This window comes from Pollachius pollachius (genome assembly GCF_949987615.1).
Source record: "Pollachius pollachius genome assembly, chromosome: 5".
Lineage (NCBI taxonomy): Eukaryota > Metazoa > Chordata > Actinopteri > Gadiformes > Gadidae > Pollachius > Pollachius pollachius.
In genome coordinates this window covers 17,472,004-17,492,812 of record NC_136938.1, presented here as the reverse complement: position 1 = coordinate 17,492,812, position 20,809 = coordinate 17,472,004, and the positions used below count along the sequence as shown (strand labels likewise).

General features: G+C 43.8%; 1 protein-coding gene across 1 annotated transcript in view; it reads right to left on the bottom strand.

Moving 5' to 3' along the window:
* pde3b (phosphodiesterase 3B) overlaps positions 1–20,809 on the bottom strand; it is a 36,623-nt gene that overhangs the window by 7,024 nt on the left and 8,790 nt on the right. The window contains exons 2-10 of the mRNA XM_079736644.1: positions 9,081–9,131; positions 7,436–7,684; positions 6,345–6,487; positions 5,501–5,604; positions 4,342–4,558; positions 3,493–3,584; positions 2,730–2,899; positions 1,613–1,747; positions 16–127 (exon numbers count right to left, since the gene is read on the bottom strand). Coding sequence (XP_079592770.1) covers positions 16–127; positions 1,613–1,747; positions 2,730–2,899; positions 3,493–3,584; positions 4,342–4,558; positions 5,501–5,604; positions 6,345–6,487; positions 7,436–7,684; positions 9,081–9,131 — 1,273 coding nt within the window. The remainder of the gene's footprint in view (positions 1–15; positions 128–1,612; positions 1,748–2,729; positions 2,900–3,492; positions 3,585–4,341; positions 4,559–5,500; positions 5,605–6,344; positions 6,488–7,435; positions 7,685–9,080; positions 9,132–20,809) is intronic.

Here is a 20,809-nt window from a genome sequence, read left to right as displayed (position 1 = left end):
CGGGGAACTACTCACAAGGAATGTCCCTGTATCCGTCCTCTAGGGCACAAAAGTACATCATGAACTCCTTCACAGGGATCTTAAAGATCTCAAACAGACACGTATCTCGAAACAGGGTGTACGTCACCTGGGGAAATAAAATGAAATCTCTAAGTCCCTCCCGCACACACAAACAAAAAACACACATACACAACAGCAACAGCACATAGGCCCTATTTAAAGAAACTGGATTTCCAGCTTAACCGGATATGTCAGAATTCACAGAAGACATCATTTTTGGTTTCAGATACAAAGATTAGCCTACTCTCAGTTCTGTTATCATGGAACTTGGAACAAACCTAGTACAAAGCATGTAAGATCTGAGATAACCCCGCCCGAGGCAGAAGTAGTAACTTCTTTCTATTGTCTAATTGGTTTAGAAAATGCCAAAAAACAACTATATATTGCCAATTCAAGAACTATTTTATTCCAAGGCATGTTGTTTTTCCTTCCTTGTTAAAATTGTACCTTAACAATCAACTTCACGTGTCGTGTCTTCATTAAAGCTATAAGCGATTACTCTACTTCCACGCTTAGTACTATTTGTTAAACCTTGCCTACAGCAGGCTATTTAAGCAGTGATTTATGTGACACTTCTGAAACCATCATGGCTGGTCTCTTTGTCGGACCTACGGCGAATATCGGAAAGAAAATCGTTCCTTGCACACTGCACGGCAAGCCAAGGTGCCGTGTGAATGTTCTTTGGTTTTCGGCATGTTGTTATTATTATTAAGTTCTCCGTGATGGCTCGCAGCAGAAAACGGGCAGTGATTAGACCAAAAAAGAGGAATATACCTTACTAACATTGTTTTGTAATGTGAATTGCTGCAGGTTCAAAGTATTTCACTACAATAAGCTCTGTAGTTTACTAGAGCACCACATTTCTTAAAAAAAGAAAATAAGTAGATTAACATACTATTTTAATACACAGTTTTGTTTTGATTCGATTTTTATCAGCAAGTTAAAAAAAGAACTGGCAAACTTTAAATGGCTTCAACTAGTCGCGCAAAGGTTTTCCATTGTGACGTGGCGCAAACGAACGGAGAAGGATGACACTAGGCTTCAACCAATTACAGCACTGAAATAGCAATGAGGGCTTGGGAATTCCCTGCTCTATCACATTTTAAGGGTGCAATAGATCATGGCCTTTGAAGTCTGTATTGAACGCACATTTTTCCGATCAATCCTGACAGTGCAGGAAAGCGCTTGCTTGAGTCAGATTTTAAAATGTAAAGATATCCTTGCTATGTTTGGTTAAGTTATTATATAATACCTGAGTGGAGCATGAATAAACTGAATGTAGAATGACTTGCTCTTTATTGACCAACTCAGCACACATCAAGGCTTAAGCAATCCAACCGTGAGCATCATCAACATCCCTCTTGATAGAACATTAAAATAAACAAAAATCCCAGCCAGCTACTTGAAACTGACCCCATTCCTACCATTACCAACTAATACATACCCAAATAACTAATCCCAAAACATTTCTAACATTACCTTTCCTATATTAATCAGCGTATGAAATTATATTTAAAAAAGAAGAAGTAAACGTCTTAAGGGAGGAACGTACATAGCTTAGTATCCGCCCCGTCTTCCCTCCAGTTCTGTCCACCAAGTCAAAGATCTGGAAGTTCCAGCTGTTGATCCGCTCCATGAGGGCGCTGTGCTCTTCCAGCAGGGGGTCTAGTTGGAACTCCTGGTTACCCTGGGTACAGCACGCAGCATGCAACACATTACAGACGTCTTCACCAAAACATCAACATCACTAAAATAATTTCTCATAGTCAAATATCTGTGCATTTATACAGCGCTTTTACATATCAAGGTTTTGGGGGGATACCACACCTCATCCATTACCATCACTACATCACATTGAACGTGATGTTTTGGTGTCTATTTCCTGATAAAATATACAGAGACATACACACACACTCAATTTGTTTTTACATTACAGTACATGCACTATTTGTGACTCCAACTCATAGGTCGGTGTCTCTGTTGAAACATAGGTGTCAAGTTATAGTCTAGTATAGTATATACTATATAAATCATAGTCTAGTAGATAGTATAAAGGTGTTGATTTATAGTCTAGTATATTATATACTGGATAAATCATAGTCTTGTAGATAGTATTAAGGTGTTGGGTTGTAGTCTAGTATAGAATAAACTGGATAAATCATAGTCTAGTAGATAGAATATAGGTGTTGAGTTATAGTCTAGTATAGAATAAACTAGAAATAGTATAGTCTTGTACATTGTTTTTCACACACAATATATATAATTGAAAATAAAGATTGCATACATTTTGTTGAATAAATATAGGGTAAGGGCTTTTTACTATTTAAAAAATGAGTTTTGCTTTTTGCAATCCAGCATATGTTTTCCATTGGATTTCTTTCCAATACCTTTGGTGTAGTTTGTGTTGAATAAATAAACACACTGGGAGCATAAACAGCATTGCTGACTTTTTCCTGCACTGTGGTCCACTGGCCATGGCCTTCTGGCACTAATCGTTTTGTTGGGGTGCTGAGTGACCCTCTGTGCTCAGCCCCTGCATGTTTATTTATCTCTGCTGACAATTTTATTGCTGACAAATTAGTGGTGCACCTAAAGTCAAAGGTTGGGAACCGCTGGTCTAGCATATTGTATGTAGGTTGAGTTTGAGTCAAATGATTCCCGAGTCACACCTCTGAATGGAGCGTCTGGAGCGCTGTGCCGGGGGTCTCCTCCTCATCCACCTCCTCCATCTCCTCTTCAGCCGGCCCCTTGTCCTCCACGCCGGACCTCCTCTCTGCAGAGGCCTCCCCGCTCTCCTCCCTGATCAGCGCCTCCACCGTGAACTCTAAACTTTCACACGCTGTGGAGGAACAGGAAACAATCAAATGCGAGCACATGCGTGCACACAGACTCGCACACATAAGTGCGCACACATGTACACACAAAAACATGACAACGAGCATATCTTCATAGGTGGTGCTTTACACATTTACGGCATGCATTGTATGACTTAGTGCTGCTTATCAGTGGATTTGCAGACAATGTATTGTAGTAGTGCATTTTGACTGGCTAATTGAAGCCTATGAGATTTGGTGCTTCAAAGTAATATTATATAAGACAAACATTCGACAAAATTACATTATAAAATATCGAACTCATTCTGTTTGTTTGCCGGTATATCTAATTTAATGTCTAACGGACATTGAAGGATTTACTTTGTGTCCTAAAGTTCATCCCATTTGTAAAGTGTGTGTGTTGTCCAATAGATGGCAGCATATAGCCAATACAAATCCATTTATATTGCAACAATTATAGTCACGAAGATCTTTATGAGCTCACTTTCATAGATAGTGACCGAACTGTAGGCAGCCTTAAAACTGCACACACATGTTAATAAATTCCCTGAAGGCACCAATAATGAAGTAATGATTATTGTACTGATTGGCGTTGGACCTGAGCGTCTGCGCTGAGCATCGGTTGTGTGGGGCTGCTGGCTCTCCCCAGCATCTCCACTGGACGCTCCCTTCGCCATCTGACGTCCACAGCTGCAATACACATACATCGCAAACACAAGTTAGACAACAAAGAAGTAATACGTTAATGTCTGAATTAATTGGCCAAACACTTTCTCGGGCACAAGGATATACTATTTTTGATTTGTTCAAATGTATTTTGCTCAAGAGATAAGGCAGGTTGATCTCCAGCTCCGGTCTAGGTGTCCCTGAGCAAGACTCAAGGTGTCACTTGAATGCAGGACCCCGCCATAAGTGTTTGAATGTGTGTATCAGGAGGTGAATGTGCTGCAGTTATAATAAAGGGCTTTGAGTGGCCACAAGTTACAAAGAATCTGTGAAATAAATAAGAAAACTAAAATACAAATGGCGAAATTGATACAAGCAACTGTAGACTTTTGAGGTCAGACAGGTCAATCCCATGTCCTTCTGAAGCATCGGAGGGATGGAAGCAGGGTGGGTGGGGGTGTTTACCTGGTGAACACCCACGCGGTGGCGCTACGGTAGGCCTGCCTGAGGTCAGGCGGGGGGTGTTTACCTGGTGAACACCCACGTGATGGCGCTACGGTAGGCCTGCCTGAGGTCAGTGGGGGGTGTTTACCTGGTGAACACCCACGTGATGGCGCTACGGTAGGCCTGCCTGAGGTCAGTGGGGGGTGTTTAGCTGGTGAACACCCACGTGATGGCGCTACGGTAGGCCTGCCTGAGGTCAGTGGGGGGTGTTTACCTGGTGCAGAGCGACGCGGTGGTGCTACGGTAGGCCTGCCTGAGGTCAGTGGGGGGTGTTTACCTGGTGCAGAGCGACGCGGTGGCGCTACGGTAGGCCTGCTGGAAGTCCATGGGCTTGTGCGTGCTCAGGCTGACGCTGGGCTTGGTCAGGAAATCGGCCGTGTCTGGAAACTCCACAGGTGAGGAACGGCTGAGGTGCAGGGAGCAGGTAGAAGGGGGGCCCACCGTAGCGGGGCTGTGCATGGGGGACGCCAGAGGGCTCAGGCTGGGGGACACCCCTGGGTGGGAGAAAATAGTGGTTTTATCACTTGGTGCATTAATGCTGCAATCACGGTTGTGGCTACTTTTGAATTATAGTGTTTTGTGTGATATCACATTATTTCAAAATACATGTAACAAGCAAAAAGTGGACACAATCTTTCCCTCTTGCGATTAACCCTAACTGTAACCCTCTAGCGAGAGGAATTAACAAGGCGTATAAAAAATAGCTATCATTATAGGTCTGTGAATGTAGTTTACCACTATAGATACAGGACTGTTGGGTAATGTAAATAGGCTGTTGCCTCCACCATTTTCTACAACATGTACACTGACCAAGATTCTACCAATACCAAGATTTTCTGACAAAGATACCTAATTGTGATTAGTAACACAAAATTATTTACAGGCTAAAAACCTTCAAAAATCGGCCTCAGTGATATTTAAATAAATGTCGCTTTTTCGGAAAAATAAATCGCTTTTACTTGTAAGCTTACAATTAATGATTAAATCACTAAAAGTCCTAAGTCTAGCAAGGATCACTATCAAAGGACACTTGATACTGCTGTCACTTCAGGCCAGTAAAGGCTACTGTTGTTGTTGGAGGGCTGAGGGGAGGGTATTCAGTTAGTTGCAGTCTGCAACCTCACCACTAGATGCTCCTAAATTCTACACACCAGACCTTAAAGATCATACACTATACCAATCTATAAATATTGAGAATTGCAATAAGTGGGGTACATAACACACATACTGTTATACCGTCTAGTCTAGTAATACAATTACAACCACAATAACCATAATAACAATCATGCAGTGTACAGATGGATCAAAAAGGGGAATAAAAGCCGAGTCAAACACGTTCAATGACAAACAATCATCGCCTCGCTTTTAAATGTGAATGACGCACTAATGGAAATAATGATCCCATGCAAAAGACTACAGAAGCAGTAGCCGCCCACCTGTTCTTCTGGAGCCTGAGTGGTAGGTGAGGGTGACGGAGGAGGACCTCTGCTTGGGGATGGTCAGCAGGTTGGCATTGGGTCCGTTGGACAGAGACCCTGAGCTAAAGTAGAAGAACGCAATCGTTCGCAGAAATTTAAAATGAAATTATTTCACTTTAAATTGTGTTGATTCATCATTATTTGATATTAATCTGTTTTGCAAGAAAATTAACATGTTTATTTTTTTTAACAGACGGAGAAAAAACATTTCCTTGTTTGGTACTCATAATACTATGTCAATAGATAAACAAAAATAATTGCCAACAATGTAAACCTATTGGCTGCAACAACCGGTGCACTGCTGCTTTCCTGTGGCACAAAGTGGCTACTACACAACAGATTAATCTGCTGGTAAGGAGCATGAAGTATAAGGGCATTGATCCAGAAGATCAAAGTTTAATAGGGACAATTCGCAAAAAACATTTGGAATTTACATTCTGTCATGTAGATGCTAACTTTAAGGCTACATGGTTCTGGGTTGGTAAGGGGACGGGAGGTGTGCTCGCTAGTCGCTACCTTGTCAGGTTAAGGTGGGGCGTTGTGAAAGGTACCTGGTCAGGTTATGGTAGGGAAGTGTGCTAGCTACCTGGTCAGGTGAAGGTGGGGAAGTGTGCTTGGTACCTGGTCAGGTTAAGGGGGGGGGGGGAGATGTGCTAGCTACCTGGTCAGGTTAAGGTGGGGAAGGTGTTCTTGATACGTGGTCAGGTTAAGGGGGGGGAGAGTGCTAGGTACCTGGTCAGGTTAAGGTGGGAAGGTGTTCTTGATACCTGGTCAGGTTAAGGGGGGGGAGAGTGCTAGGTACCTGGTCAGGTTCATGTCAGGATGGGCTCTCTTGCCACTGTTGCGCTCCCAACGCAAGGAGGCAGAGTCGAGAGGAGGGAGGGCTGAGGAAGTGGAGCCCCGTCTGAGCTGTGGGGTAGGTAGGCTGTTCCGGCTGTTCAGCCCCTGATATGCAAAATAATCAAATATAATTAATACCGAAAATATGTGTTCATTCATTCATTCATTCAACACAGCAGTCGAAGACATGATCCCTGTTGCCTTGACATTCGTATGCGTATGCATGTGCGTGTACAAATCTGGTTGTTTACTTCATTCCCATATTAGACTGTAAAAGATCTTTAAATAAATATATATATATATGTTGGCAAAATTATGACAACTTATTTCTGCAATATATCCCATGAGCTGGTCGCCACATACCATTTTCTTTATGCAATGCAAATTAACTGACATGTCACAATGAGTCGCATGTTAACGCGACCAACAAACCTCACTCCAACTGAACACCGGGGTACAGTGAGTGTCCTTATGGTGTGTTTGAGATTGAACATCGTACACCAGCCACACGAGTTGCAAAGTGGGAAATCGCCCAGCTTTCTCGCTACATATCACGGAGGCACGCCCCCTTTTGGTCGTAATATCTCGGGATTCTGAGAGTCCACTGAGTTCAGCCAGGGTAATCGTACAACTCGACAAAAAAAGATGGCTGCGCCCATAATGAGATGTATTTTGTTTGTATTTGTACCACGTTGGTCCTTTTAATCTCGTGCAATTTATGCATTGCACGGTATTGCTGTGTCTGTAATACAATGTAAAGTTTTGTTGGTTTAGCTGGTTTGCTAAAGAGGCTTATGTAGCTAACAATAACAATGACTAGCCAATGAATGACTCGTCGTGTAGCAATGTCGACAAAGACAAACTGGAACGCTGCAAGTGCTACAAGCCAGGAATTTATGTCACAAGAGCAACTCGCGCGGATGGTTTACGATGCATCTCGAACACACCATAAGCCTCCCTCACACTTGCTCACCGAATGGTGCATTACGTAGCGTTCACTTTACATCACCACTCGTCAGTTCCACCCCCGGCGCGGGCAGCCCGGGGCCTCACCTTCAGCGACTTCCTGTCGGGCCGTTCAGCCGAGTCGTCGACAGGGTCGCAGGAGTAGAAGCCGGGGAAGGGCGTGAAGGGGTTGACCCGCGGGCGGCAGGACCCGGAGAAGGTCCCCATGAGGCTGGAGACGCTGCGCAGCGAGGAGGAGGCGTGGGGTGGCAGGGAGGGGTCCGTCAGCAGTTCCGACACCAGGTTCCTGGCCTCGTTGATGACCGACAGGTCCACGCCGTTGCCACTCACGGCCCCCTGTGGCGCACGACCGTGAATTAGGCGTCAGAATCGGAAAGGAGTCGCTTATAACTGCTCAGTTTTGCTTGCTGGTATGTTGGCGCAGTGAGAAAAATAGACAAATACGAAACACAAGTAAACCATGGTTAAACACACAGCCTACACGACGTGAATCACAACCATGTTTTGTGAAACACAAGCATGCATCATCGTGTGCACAACAGATAAACAAACAACGATCTACCATGGATATACACAACTGTACACCTCGGGCCAACGCACACACAACCACTCATCATGAATTCCAACCATTGATTAACACACAACCGTGCACCATGAATCACAACCGTCTTCCATAGACCAACATACAATCATACAAACAAACATACGCAAACACACAACCATTCACCAACACACAATCATTCAGCGACACACAGCCATGCACCAACACACAGCCATGCACCAACACACAACCATGCACCAACGCACAACCATTCACCAACACACAACCATTGACGCCCCCATACACTAACACACAACCATACACCAATTCACAACCATAGACCAACCTACCCATAGACCAACACACAACCATAGACAAACACAACCATGCACCAACACACAACCATGCCCCAACACACAACCATTGACACCCCTATACACTAATACACAACGATACACCAACTCACATCCATAGACCAACCTACCCATATACCAACACACAACAATGAACTAACACAACCATGCACCAACACACAACCATGCACCGGCACACACAACCATTCACCAACCCACAACCATTGGCACCCTTATACACTAACACACAACCATACACCAACACACAACCATACACCATAAATGAACACACAGACAGAAAGGATGGGTCAATTAGGGTCATGTATGTTTATCTTAATACTTATTAGTTGGAAGAACAGTGGGTAAAAAGACTCCCGACTACCAGATTCAAACCCAGGTTGCCACAGGATGAGTCCCAAACACACTTAGGCAATGTAGAGCGCAGTTGGTGTAAGGAGTAGGACAACCTCACAGCATCTGAAGGCTGATTTTAGCCTTGTGTCTGGAGAGTTAGTACAACTTAGGCCAGTCGAAGGCCGGTTTAGGGTGGATGTGTGAGCGACTAAATGGAGTGAGAGATTCTTTAGCCCCCGCTTGCTCTTCTCATTCTAGCTCATGGTATCATTGTGTCATGAATCCCCAACACACACACACACACACGCATAGACACACACACGAGCACACACACGCACACACACACACACACATCATTTTAGAGTTGTTGATTTGAAAACAGCAATGAAGAAACGTGTTTGAAAAAATGATTGATGACGGTATCTCATTGATAACAGACCACTGCAGTGCATTGGGTGATGTTGATTGGTTACTGCCTACTGACCTGGTACTGCGGCTTGTACCAGTGTTTTAGATCCCAGTCCCACAAGATCATCTGAAAAACAGGCAAGAGACATACGTTACAACAAAGCTACCTGAAACTGATAACAACTAAGTGTGGTTGTAAGCTGCTGCTGTGTGTGTGTGTGTGTGTGTGTGTGTGTGTGTGTGTGTGTGTGTGTATGTGTGTAAATGTGTGTTGCATGTGCGTGTGTATGTGCGTGTTTCCAGTAAATGCCTGGCTTTCGAAAAGGAGGTATCAATGAAGGGGCTTAGAAAAAGCCCCTTCATTGATACCTCCTTTACAGTATTTGCATTGACTTTCCTTTTATTTCCTGCAAAGCAAGATACACTTTCTCACAGAGCTCGGCTATTGAACCTCAAAGAGATAGCAAACTGAGCAATTCTCAGAAGGCAAAATAAGAAAACCAAACCACATCAACCACAATGTTACGTCTACAATGGAGTTGTGAAATGCGATCTGGCTCCAACGACGTCAATCGGCACCATGCACATCATTGGCTCGTTTTTTTTACTAAATAGGTGCTCCCTCTTGCATATTTAATGTGCTGTACACAGGCGGTGTAGAGTTAAAGTGGCACATGCTGTCCTCAATTGAGAAAGCCTAATCCTCAGATAGATTTAGGATAATTTTAGGATAAAAAAAAAAAAGAATTACAAGGAAAACAGTGTCAGATCAAATATAATCTTGTGGAGAAACAAATCTGGTCAAATAAAAAATGTAATGTCTGTGTTGACCGCTCCAAAGCCGAAAACCATAATAAGTGGATAAGGAGACTACCTGAACACTTAAAGTCTTCAATCATTTTGCAATGTTAAAACAATGCAGTAAATATTTCCCTCCAGCTTGACCTACAGCTCCTCACCACAAGGGGGCGAAACACATCGGGTCCCAATGTAAGCAGCACAGCCAACAACCTCAGCCTATCCCATCTGCATCCATGAGATATACAGACATATTTCAATGTCTTCTGATCAATATTGAGTTGTCAGTACATCACATCATAAAAACAACAAAAGACGTTCTAAAATTACTAAATAATACATTTAAGATCATAGATTGTCACCGTGAATCAATTCACAGTGACATATACATATGATGCAACCAAGAAAATGTATAGAATTTCATTAAAAATACCAATGGATAAGTTATATTCATAAAAACTCTACAACTATATTGCTGTCTATCTTCTTTAGTGGCTATGTCATTAAGGCTCCATTTTTAAACTATAAAGTGTAACCGGAGGATACTACTTAATACATCATATGAATAGGAAAGCAGCAGTGTTCAACTACGATTACTGTTTCAGTTTGTCTAATTATATTCTAATTCGGCTGCAGTGAGTAATGTATGTTCTTTTGTTTACAAGGAATGGGAGGTGATGGTTCATCCACGCGTTAAACACATCAGCGTCTTTATCAGCTCGTCATTGATCAAAGTGGGATGTTGGATGTTTGTCATCAGCATCTGTACAATGCCGCCCAACATTTTATATGGCAAATAAGCCCTGCCATGGCAACCCAACAGAGAGGCCAGCAAACAATGCTCCAATCACCATGGCAACAGCAATGGGGGGGGGGGTCGCCAGGTTGTTGGCTATTTTCTTGTTGATGGAGAGATGCACAGCAAAAGGGAAGCGGATGGAGGGATTGCACAGTAAAGGACAAAGAAAAGCGACCAGAGGAGAGGCGATGTATGGACGTAATCTATAAAACAGAATACATCAAAAAGATATAGATAACGGCTCTACCATGCCAACAAAGTGTAGTGTGCGTATAGTACCCAGAGATGGACCCGCTGGCCCGTCCCTGACCACATAAAGCAGACCTCCACACACATTAAGACCATAAAAATTAAATGGAAAAAGCAAGTTACATAGCTCTATATGTGCATGTGTCCATAACTGCCTGCTCATGCACACATTCATACGCGCACACATGATGTACGAGATTACACAAGCAGGCAAACACGTTAACAGTTTGAATGAAAAACGAATGAAGCCTACAGTCTCACAGACAGTTCCCGAGACGGCAATGGAGTTCCAGCGTAGGAGTCCAACCAGTACCAACGGCTTCAGGCACACCTACATGTGCAGGTCTTATAGCATCTGCATGAGAACGAGTTATTTGTGAGAGGACTGCGATTGGTGGCTGGACAATAGGTTAGAGAATGGCTGCTGAATAGTGTTGTGGGGATAGGCAAGCAGCTTATAAAGAACCAAAGACACAACACGGAGGCATTTGGTAAAACAAGACCACGGCTGAAATTGTTTAGCATGAGCCTATTGGTGTGTATTACTGTTACCTAATTTTTAATAGAAGCTATGCCGGCAAGTGGCTACCGCTCAATCAGTTAGTTACAGCTGGGTGTTAAATAAGCAGGGCTCTTGCACTTTGGTGTGATAGGTGGACTAAACACACTAATAAGTGTGTGTGTGTCAGTATGAGAGAGAGAGAGAGAGAGAGAGAGAGAGAGAGAGAGAGAGAGAGAGAGAGAGAGCGAGAGAGAGCGAGAGAGAGAGAGAGAGAGAGAGAATGTTTAAGATTATGTGCGTATAGAAAACAGAATTGGAGAGAAAGTGTCTGTGTGTGGCATTGGTGGGGGTGGGGCAGGCAGAGAGAAGTTGCCTCTGACAGCCAGAGGACGTTTATACGGAGGAGCAGGGCGATGCTGACGTCAGTCAGCGCCGCGACACACACACAGCGTCAGCAGCACCTTGCAGACGCACGCCCTGATAATGAGGAATGGGCTCTTGTCGTCACACACACACACACACACACACACACACGCTCGTCTTACAAGGGCTGAAACCAACGCAAGCCCACACATCACCTTATACAATAGAGCAAAAATAATGACAAAGGACAAAGACATGGAGGGGGAAAAAAAAGCAGTTGGCGTACGTACTGCTGGAGGAAACAAAGCTCTGGGCCATGTTTGTGCGAGAATCTAAACTGTTTGTGTACAACTGTAGAAATTATTACAATTATTACAATAAGAGGTACCTGTATTTATCCGGATACAACCGGCTTCTTGCCTAAGTAAAAGGACCAGTGGGAATGTAAAACTAGGTCTGATATTAGGTCTTATTTTTGTGGTAGTAGAAGTAGACGTGATAGTAGTAGTAGCAGTTTTAGTATTGGGCGGGAAGGGGGTAAGGATTATTTTGCCATATTCTCAGATTTTGTCTCTCCTGAAATCACATTGAAATAACAATTGGACCTAGTGAGTTACCATAGATAATATTAAGGGAAACGTTTAGCTGTTGTATATGACAACAAAGTTTTTTATAATTGATAAACAAACACTTTCCTGATTTCAGAAACAATTTCTTTCCTGAATTCTGAATAAACGTCCCAGGAATGGCACAATAGAAAATAAAGGGATTGTTAAGACGCAATACATTTTTATAAGGAAACAGATTAGCACAATTTAAAATAAGCGATTAAGATAATATTAATCTTGAGCAAATTGCACTAACTTCAGTCAAATTCCATGTTGCTTGTTATTTTTTATATGAATAGAATTTGACTTTAATTTGCACATACAAAGACCAATTTGAAATTAGGAGATAAGAGACTAAGTCGTTGGTTTAACTTTTTGTGTCATGTACGCATAATTAACACTAACTCAGGAGCTAAAGCAGAATATTTAAAAACAAAATGTTTCAATTTCAAAGCTTTATCAAAACTGAACTCGGGCAATGATGTGTCCAATAGCCATCTCATGTATGGCTTGCTGTGTGTGGGCTAAGAAGAGCCCTCTGTGTTCCCTCCTCCATCATGACTGACGTAGCGTGCATCCAAACCATTTGGATTTGTTTACATCCATTTGCGTCATATGGCTCACTCATCACTAATGGCACCAGCACAGTGTCAAGATCAAATGACAAAACAGCAGGTTGACACACCTAGTTGTGGCCGACTTGTACCCGTCAGCCTGACTTATCATAGAGCTGAGCTTGCTCCACTGTCCGTTCCGGTATGCTTCCATCAAGGCATTTGCATTTGTGGTTAGTTCTCTGACAAAGAGAAGGCAAGGCAAAACATTCTCCACCTTGGGTGTGGTGTAAAACCAATAAAGCACTGGTTTCCCTCTCTATTAATTTCTACACTCAAAATGGATGTGTAACATACAAAGAGGCAATCACAAAGGAACCACTTTGTGCTTTGTTAAATGCATGTACATTAACAAACCCCTCCGAGCCCCGAATGTATACTAAATGTTTGCAGCCATGACGGGAGTTTTGCAATGAATGCCATTTGAAGGGTGTGTGTCAGCATGTACGCACTGCGCGGGCTGCTATAAAGCCTTCTAGTGGTCCATTCAAGAGTGTGAGGCCGCTGCAAGCCTAGCTGATTTACAGCTGATCAGCCCGGGGCTACCTGCCTGAGGAACACCAGGCCAGACGCGCACAGCTGATGACGCAGGACAAGACATGACAAAACCAACCCCCAGCCCCCACTCCTCCTCCTTCCAACAAGTAAAGATACACAAAAAACAATCAAATACACATATATGGACACACACGCGCACACAAAAGCCCACAGCTCCCAACCTCCAACCTGAGTCTCGTGGTTCCCCGGTCTCCTAATGCCGCCACATTTCTTTGCCGTGTAAATCCTTCAAGTACGTATTCACAAGATAAACCAGGCTCCGGGAGTTTGTTGATAGCAATCAGGCCTATACGCGCTTGGCTAAAATGGTCTTGTATACTCATAATCTTTCCATAGAGGAGAAAATGATTAGAGTGCTTGACTGTAGCGCAATGTTTATTTTTTAGAAACCATGGTAATATCTGCCCTCTGTAAAAATGTTGGAGTAAAAACGATAATAATAAAAATGATGCCAAAAGTTTAAAATTTGAAGAGAAATTATTGGTTTTCTTACACTAAAGCAAAATGTCCAATAAAATAAAATATAGAATGTTTGAAATATATAATCCTTTTTAATCACTTTTAAATTGAATAATGAAGGGGGCTTGCGGTTAGGCAGCTGGACATATGCGCTCTATCAACTCTTTACTCAAATGAAGTTTTTACTATATCAACTTTGGTAATCACAGTGAATCATGCACTGCTTTGGAAGACATGTTTTCTGGGATGTTTCAACATCCTTTCAATTTTGATTACTCTGTTTTGACTATTTTATTTGTCCTAGTCATGGTACATTGAACTGTGTTTATTACTTACTTCATACAAGCTGCTATACTTTAATACTCAACATATTGTGGAGTTTGACAGCGGATCTGTTAAACGGTAACACAAACCAGATAATGAGGACACTGGGAAACAAATTATGCAATGTTGATGAGCTGCTACATATTGAATTGTGCACATTTGGACAGGATTCTGAAAAGCGTACGCTTGTTTGCCTTTTATCGCACTCAAAAAGATAAAGTAAGAAAGAATGAAATATAATTCTCCTAAATGAACTGTGACAGCTACAGGGCTAATGGGACTTGCGCTGACTGACGAGGTGTATCATGAAAACAGGAATGTGGTGATTCCGTATAGTAAACAAGGTCTCCAACACGGGCTGTCAGCGTCCACTCTCATGGTTAAGGTTTCTGCTGCTGGCTACTTGCCAGGCCTAGCAGAGCTTCCATAATGACAAACACGTGTTTGCAGGAACAACAAGAATTCCACAATCCGCGTAAGGTCAACCTTAGTACGTCAATGATGAACTTTTTGCCACAATAGTATGTTTCCGACCAACATGACCTATAACTATGTGGCTATGTTTGCTCACAAAGACTTTAGATCGTTGCCAATAGCTATAGAAATCACCCTTCAAAACACTATTCTGTTTGTAAGTCCAACTGTAAGTATCAAATCTGTATTCTCCCTATATACCCTCTTGTATGTCGATCCACAAAGTCAAAAACAAACACAGGCGTTTGATGGAATCCTGTGGAACCGAAGGCCTACATCATAGCGACAGACAGCTGCTCTGGATTGAAAGCCAAAGCAATCTAATCAGATTTAAAGTAACAAAAAAAACGTGGCTGTTCAGATAACTTTGCTTACCCTCTGCAACACAACACCAAGAGCTTAGGCCTAACCTGCATAGTGGATATCGTAAATTAAAATGTGTGCCTCAATCCATCAGATTGGACAAATGGAAAATATAAACATTTGATCTTTTTTAAATAAAGAAAACACTGAAGGACCAAATATCTGTAAGATGAAATTATTAATATAGAAAAGTATGTATCTGTATGAGAGGACTACAGAGCTTACTTGGAATCTCTTATGTTACAGTTCAGGAATGCCCCTATAAATAGCCAGGCTGTTTGCTGTGTTACATGCAGGTTACACCTAATCTGTGTTTAATATCCTCTGTTGACCCGCACCTTTGCAATGCATCACCATCACAAAAAGAAAAGCTGGCAAGCATGTAGGCAGTTGTGACCTTTACTAAAAATGGCAGCAAGCCCAAGTGTAAATACCATGAATAGTCCTTTTTCCCTTCTTTAAGCTCGCTTTGCTCTGCCAATGTACATGTTCATAAAAGGATTTAGGATTATCCAATTTTCACGTAAGCAATTATGAAAAGGACCATTAATTCTGTGACGCACAGCCCGTCAGGCGTAATATGATGATAGAAACGCATGAAGCCCTGGTTTACAAGGGTTCAATAGCTAAACAGGTCAGCTTCCTACTACCTTCGCTGTCTCTTACTACTTTCATAATGGACAACCCAGCACAAATTTACCATCCAGCATAGAAGTTTTTAAATCCTGCATTCAAGAACATATTGTGCATGCGTGCGTGCGTGCGTGCGTGCGTGCGTGCGTGCGTGCGTGCGTGCGTGCGTGCGTGCGTGCGTGCGTGCGTGCGTGCGTGCGTGCGTGCGTGCGTGCGTGCGTGTTACTTGCAGGTTATATCTGTCTGTGCCTTTTCATGTTTCCATCAACATAGCAGTTAAGACATGGGCCATGAAACAAAAGGGCTGTGTGAGGAAAATAGTCCATTATCTTGTTCAGGAAGACCAGAAACACTGGCATGGGATTTTTCCCCAAGACAAACCCTTTTAAACTTTGACTCCCTTTACAACATCCTGTAAGTTATTGCAGATGACCACGATAGCTTTCACTGAATTTGTTTTTTCCGTAGCATTTTTCGTAGCATCTACCTGATTTAGAAACTTACTTCTTTGGTCTATGTGAAATGTAAATAGCTTGGTTACAAATTTTGAAAAATGTAGTAAATAAAATAAACCATCTGTATCACCAATCAAGAGAATGAATCCTCTAACTGTGGGTTAAAGAAGTCTTAGTTATTTAAAGGAAAGAGGGCTAGGTTCTGTGGAGTTGGGACAATAAATGTTGTAAATGGCCTGTCAATCAATGGGCAAGTGTTTATCCTCTCAAGAGATAACCAGAGCGAAGCTAAATATACCCTGGCCCCACATAAACTAATAGAGTCTCCATCATTGTCTGAAACAATTTGCCTTAAAGAACACACGTAAGGAGTGAAGATACTGAGGAAGGGACAACAACACAAACAATCCCCATTCTACAATTGCCCAACGCTTAAAAAATACAGACAATACGCTGGCACAATTCCACGTGTTTAACACCACAAATGCTTGCTGATCCTACTTTAAGGTTCCCAATGTTCTAATCAAGAAGGCAACATTGAGCAGGGCCAAAGAGCAGGCTAGTGCAGGAGCCCCGGAGCCCTTCGTACAACAGGAAGCCTATACCTGATATGGACATGTTAGATGAGGGAGGTTTGAAGCCTTGTAAGGGAACATCTGGCATTATCATGGGATCAGAGCAGGCTACTCTCATAAACACTGGCTAACGCCTGACTCCTCACGGCCTGGCCAATACAAGCAAGCATGTGAATACGCACTTTGTCTCTCTGAGCCAAGCTGTGGGCGGGGTCAAAAGGGCAGTCAAAAGGGCAGTCACGCTACCTCACTACCACCGCTACATCTCTCACACCGCAAGCTCATTACCACGACTACATCACTACCACCACCACCACACTACCACCGCTACATCTCTACCAGCCCTACCTCACTACATCACTACCAACTCTTGGTCACTACCCACCCTATCCTCACTACCAACTCCACCGCTACCTCACTACCACCACTACCTCACTACCACCACTACCTCACTACCACCACTACCTCACTACCTCACTACCACCACTACCTCACTACCTCACTACCACCACTACCACCACTACCTCACTGCCACCACTACCTCACTACCACCACTACCTCACTACCACCGCTACCTCACTACCACCACTACCTCACTACCACCACTACCTCACTACCTCACTACCACCACTACCTCACTACCACCACTACCACCACTACCTCACTACCACCACTACCTCACTACCACCGCTACCTCACTACCACCACTACCTCACTACCTCACTACCACCACTACCTCACTACCACCACTACCACCACTACCTCACTACCACCACTACCTCACTACCACCACTACCTCACTACCACCACTACCTCACTACCACCACTACCACCACTACCTCACTACCACCACTACCTCACTACCTCACTACCACCACTACCACCACTACCTCACTACCACCACTACCTCACTACCACCACTACCTCACTACCACCACTACCTCACTACCACCACTACCACCACTACCTCACTACCTCACTACCACCACTACCTCACTACCACCACTACCTCACTACCACCACTACCTCACTACCACCACTACCTCACTACCACCACTACCACCACTACCACCACTACCTCACTACCACCACTACCTCATTACCACCACTACCTCACTACCACCACTACATCTCTAACACTGCTACCTCACTACCACCACTACCTCACTACCACCACTACCACCACTACCTCACTACCTCACTACCACCACTACCACCACTACCTCACTACCACCACTACCTCATTACCACCACTACCTCATTACCACCACTACCTCACTACCACCACTACAACCACTACCTCACTACCACCACTACCTCACTACCACCACTACCACCACTACCTCACTACCACCACTACCTCACTACCACCACTACATCTCTAACACTGCTACCTCACTACCACCACTACCTCACTACCACCACTACCACCACTACCACCACTACCTCACTACCACCACTACCTCACTACCACCACTACCACCACTACCTCACTACCACCACTACATCTCTAACACTGCTACCTCACTACCACCACTACCTCACTACCACCACTACCACCACTACCTCACTACCACCACTACCTCACTACCACCACTACCTCACTACCACCACTACATCTCTAACACTGCTACCTCACTACCACCACTACCTCACTACCACCACTACCTCACTACCACCACTACCACCACTACCTCACTACCACCACTACCTCACTACCACCACTACCTCACTACCACCACTACCTCACTACCACCACTACCTCACTACCACCACTACCTCACTACCACCACTACCTCACTACCACCACTACCTCACTACCACCACTACCACCACTACATCACTACCACCACTACCTCACTACCACCACTACCTCATTACCACCACTACCTCACTACCACCACTACCACCACTACCTCACTACCACCACTACCTCACTACCACCACTACCTCACTACCACCACTACCTCACTACCACCACTACCTCACTACCACCACTACCTCACTACCACCACTACCACCACTACCACCACTACCACCACTACCACCACTACCTCACTACCTCACTACCTCACTACCACCACTACCACCGCTACCTCACTACCACCATTACATCTCTAACACTGCTACCTCACTACCACCACTACCTCACTACCTCACTACCACCACTACCTCACTACCACCACTACCTCACTACCACCACTACCTCACTACCACCACTACCTCACTACCACCACTACCTCACTACCACCACTACCACCGCTACCTCACTACCACCACTACCACCACTACCTCACTACCACCACTACCTCACTACCACCACTACCTCACTACCACCATTACATCTCTAACACTGCTACCTCACTACCTCACTACCTTCACTATCACCGCCTCATCACCACCACCTCTTCGTCACTACCAACCCTATTATCACTACCAACTCCCCCCCTACATCTCAAACACCACTAAATCATCACCAAATAGGGATAGCTTAGTACCACAGCTTCCACATTTCCCCTCTAAAGTTATACTCCATCACAAATACATGTACGGGATTTGTTTACTTCAAATACACTAAGCCATAGTTACACATTGGAAAATAATCCATCTCTGGTGCATAAAGTTATAAGAGGTAGACCATATGACTAAAATAATAATGGTTAGTGTGTTCCTTTGAGGGATTTAGCCAATATGTTGGGTGAATTAGTGGAAGCATGCTGGATCTTGTCCCCCTATCACCTCATGGCGTAGAGGCCTCGGTGGGGTGCAGAGGTAAGGCTCTGCATTACTGCACACAGCTTCACATCCCTCATATTTCCACACTGGTATTTTTCTTAATTTAATTTCTTTATTCCCTGTTTGGTTTCATGTTTCCAATGTGTGAAAGCCAACAGTAGCCGTGTAAACTACGGTGGTGACCACCACCGTGTTTTAGGCTCCTGCATTTGAAGGTTAGATCAACAACTTTGGAGAAAGGCTGTGGAATAACAGTAGAACATAAATAATGACGTGCGGTTTTCCGCTATGCAGAAGTTTAACGTCAATCAGCTGTGTGAAGAAATGTCTGTTTAATGCCGTGAACCTTTCTCGCTTTGTATTAGAAGTCTTTCCCCCTTAAAAAAAAAATCAAATCAAATATATTCAAAAGGTAGTCTCAGAGTAGCAGTTAAAAAAAAAAAACACACACCAGTGCACTGCCTGCATATGTCCAGCCAGGTTATAGCAAGGCAACAAACAACAACACATTGTACATCACACGCACACACTGTTGTGTTGAATAGCACTAGACATCACCTTACACCTTACATTGCCAAAGTAACTTTAAGTGGATATCCTTTATGAAGCCTGATGGAAAAGTTTGCCATTGCGTAACCTTGCAACAATATGATAGGTTACAGAAGAGGGTCCAAGAGCGTTGTAGAGCAGTGATGATGTGTTTTGGGAACAACAGAGCACGGGAGTCGAGGTCACTGGTGCTCAGCTGCAGACACATAATGAGGTGCAAGTGTCTCCATGAGGAACACGGCCTGGACACTCCACCTGGGAGGATCACTGTGAACCACGGGCAGCAAGCGCGCAAGAGAGTGGAATAATAGGAAGAAAGACTCATCACTAACGATGGGTAATAGCTAGACTACACCACAGCTTCAGAACTCAAAACCAAAGAACGAGAGAGGGACTTTGTGCCTACGCCACACGCTTTTTAAACGTGACACGCTTAAGACTCGCTTTGTAGTGGATTGATTTTTAATTGCAGCATATTGCTGAAGAATCGATGTTAAATGTTACATTCAAGTGTGTGTTACACAAGTGCACTGTTTTTTCAACACAATGCAGTCGCCACCCAGGAATGGTGGTTCACCAAAGAGTAGGGTATCTCAAAGTTCCTATCTGAGGAATGTCAGCTAACACCGACCTCTTTGGGGGAGAGGGCTGGAAGGGGGTCAGGACAGACATCTGATCAACATGAACACGGTGAAGTATAAACGCATAAAGAGGTGCCAACGTCACCCAACACAAGTGCCCTGGTT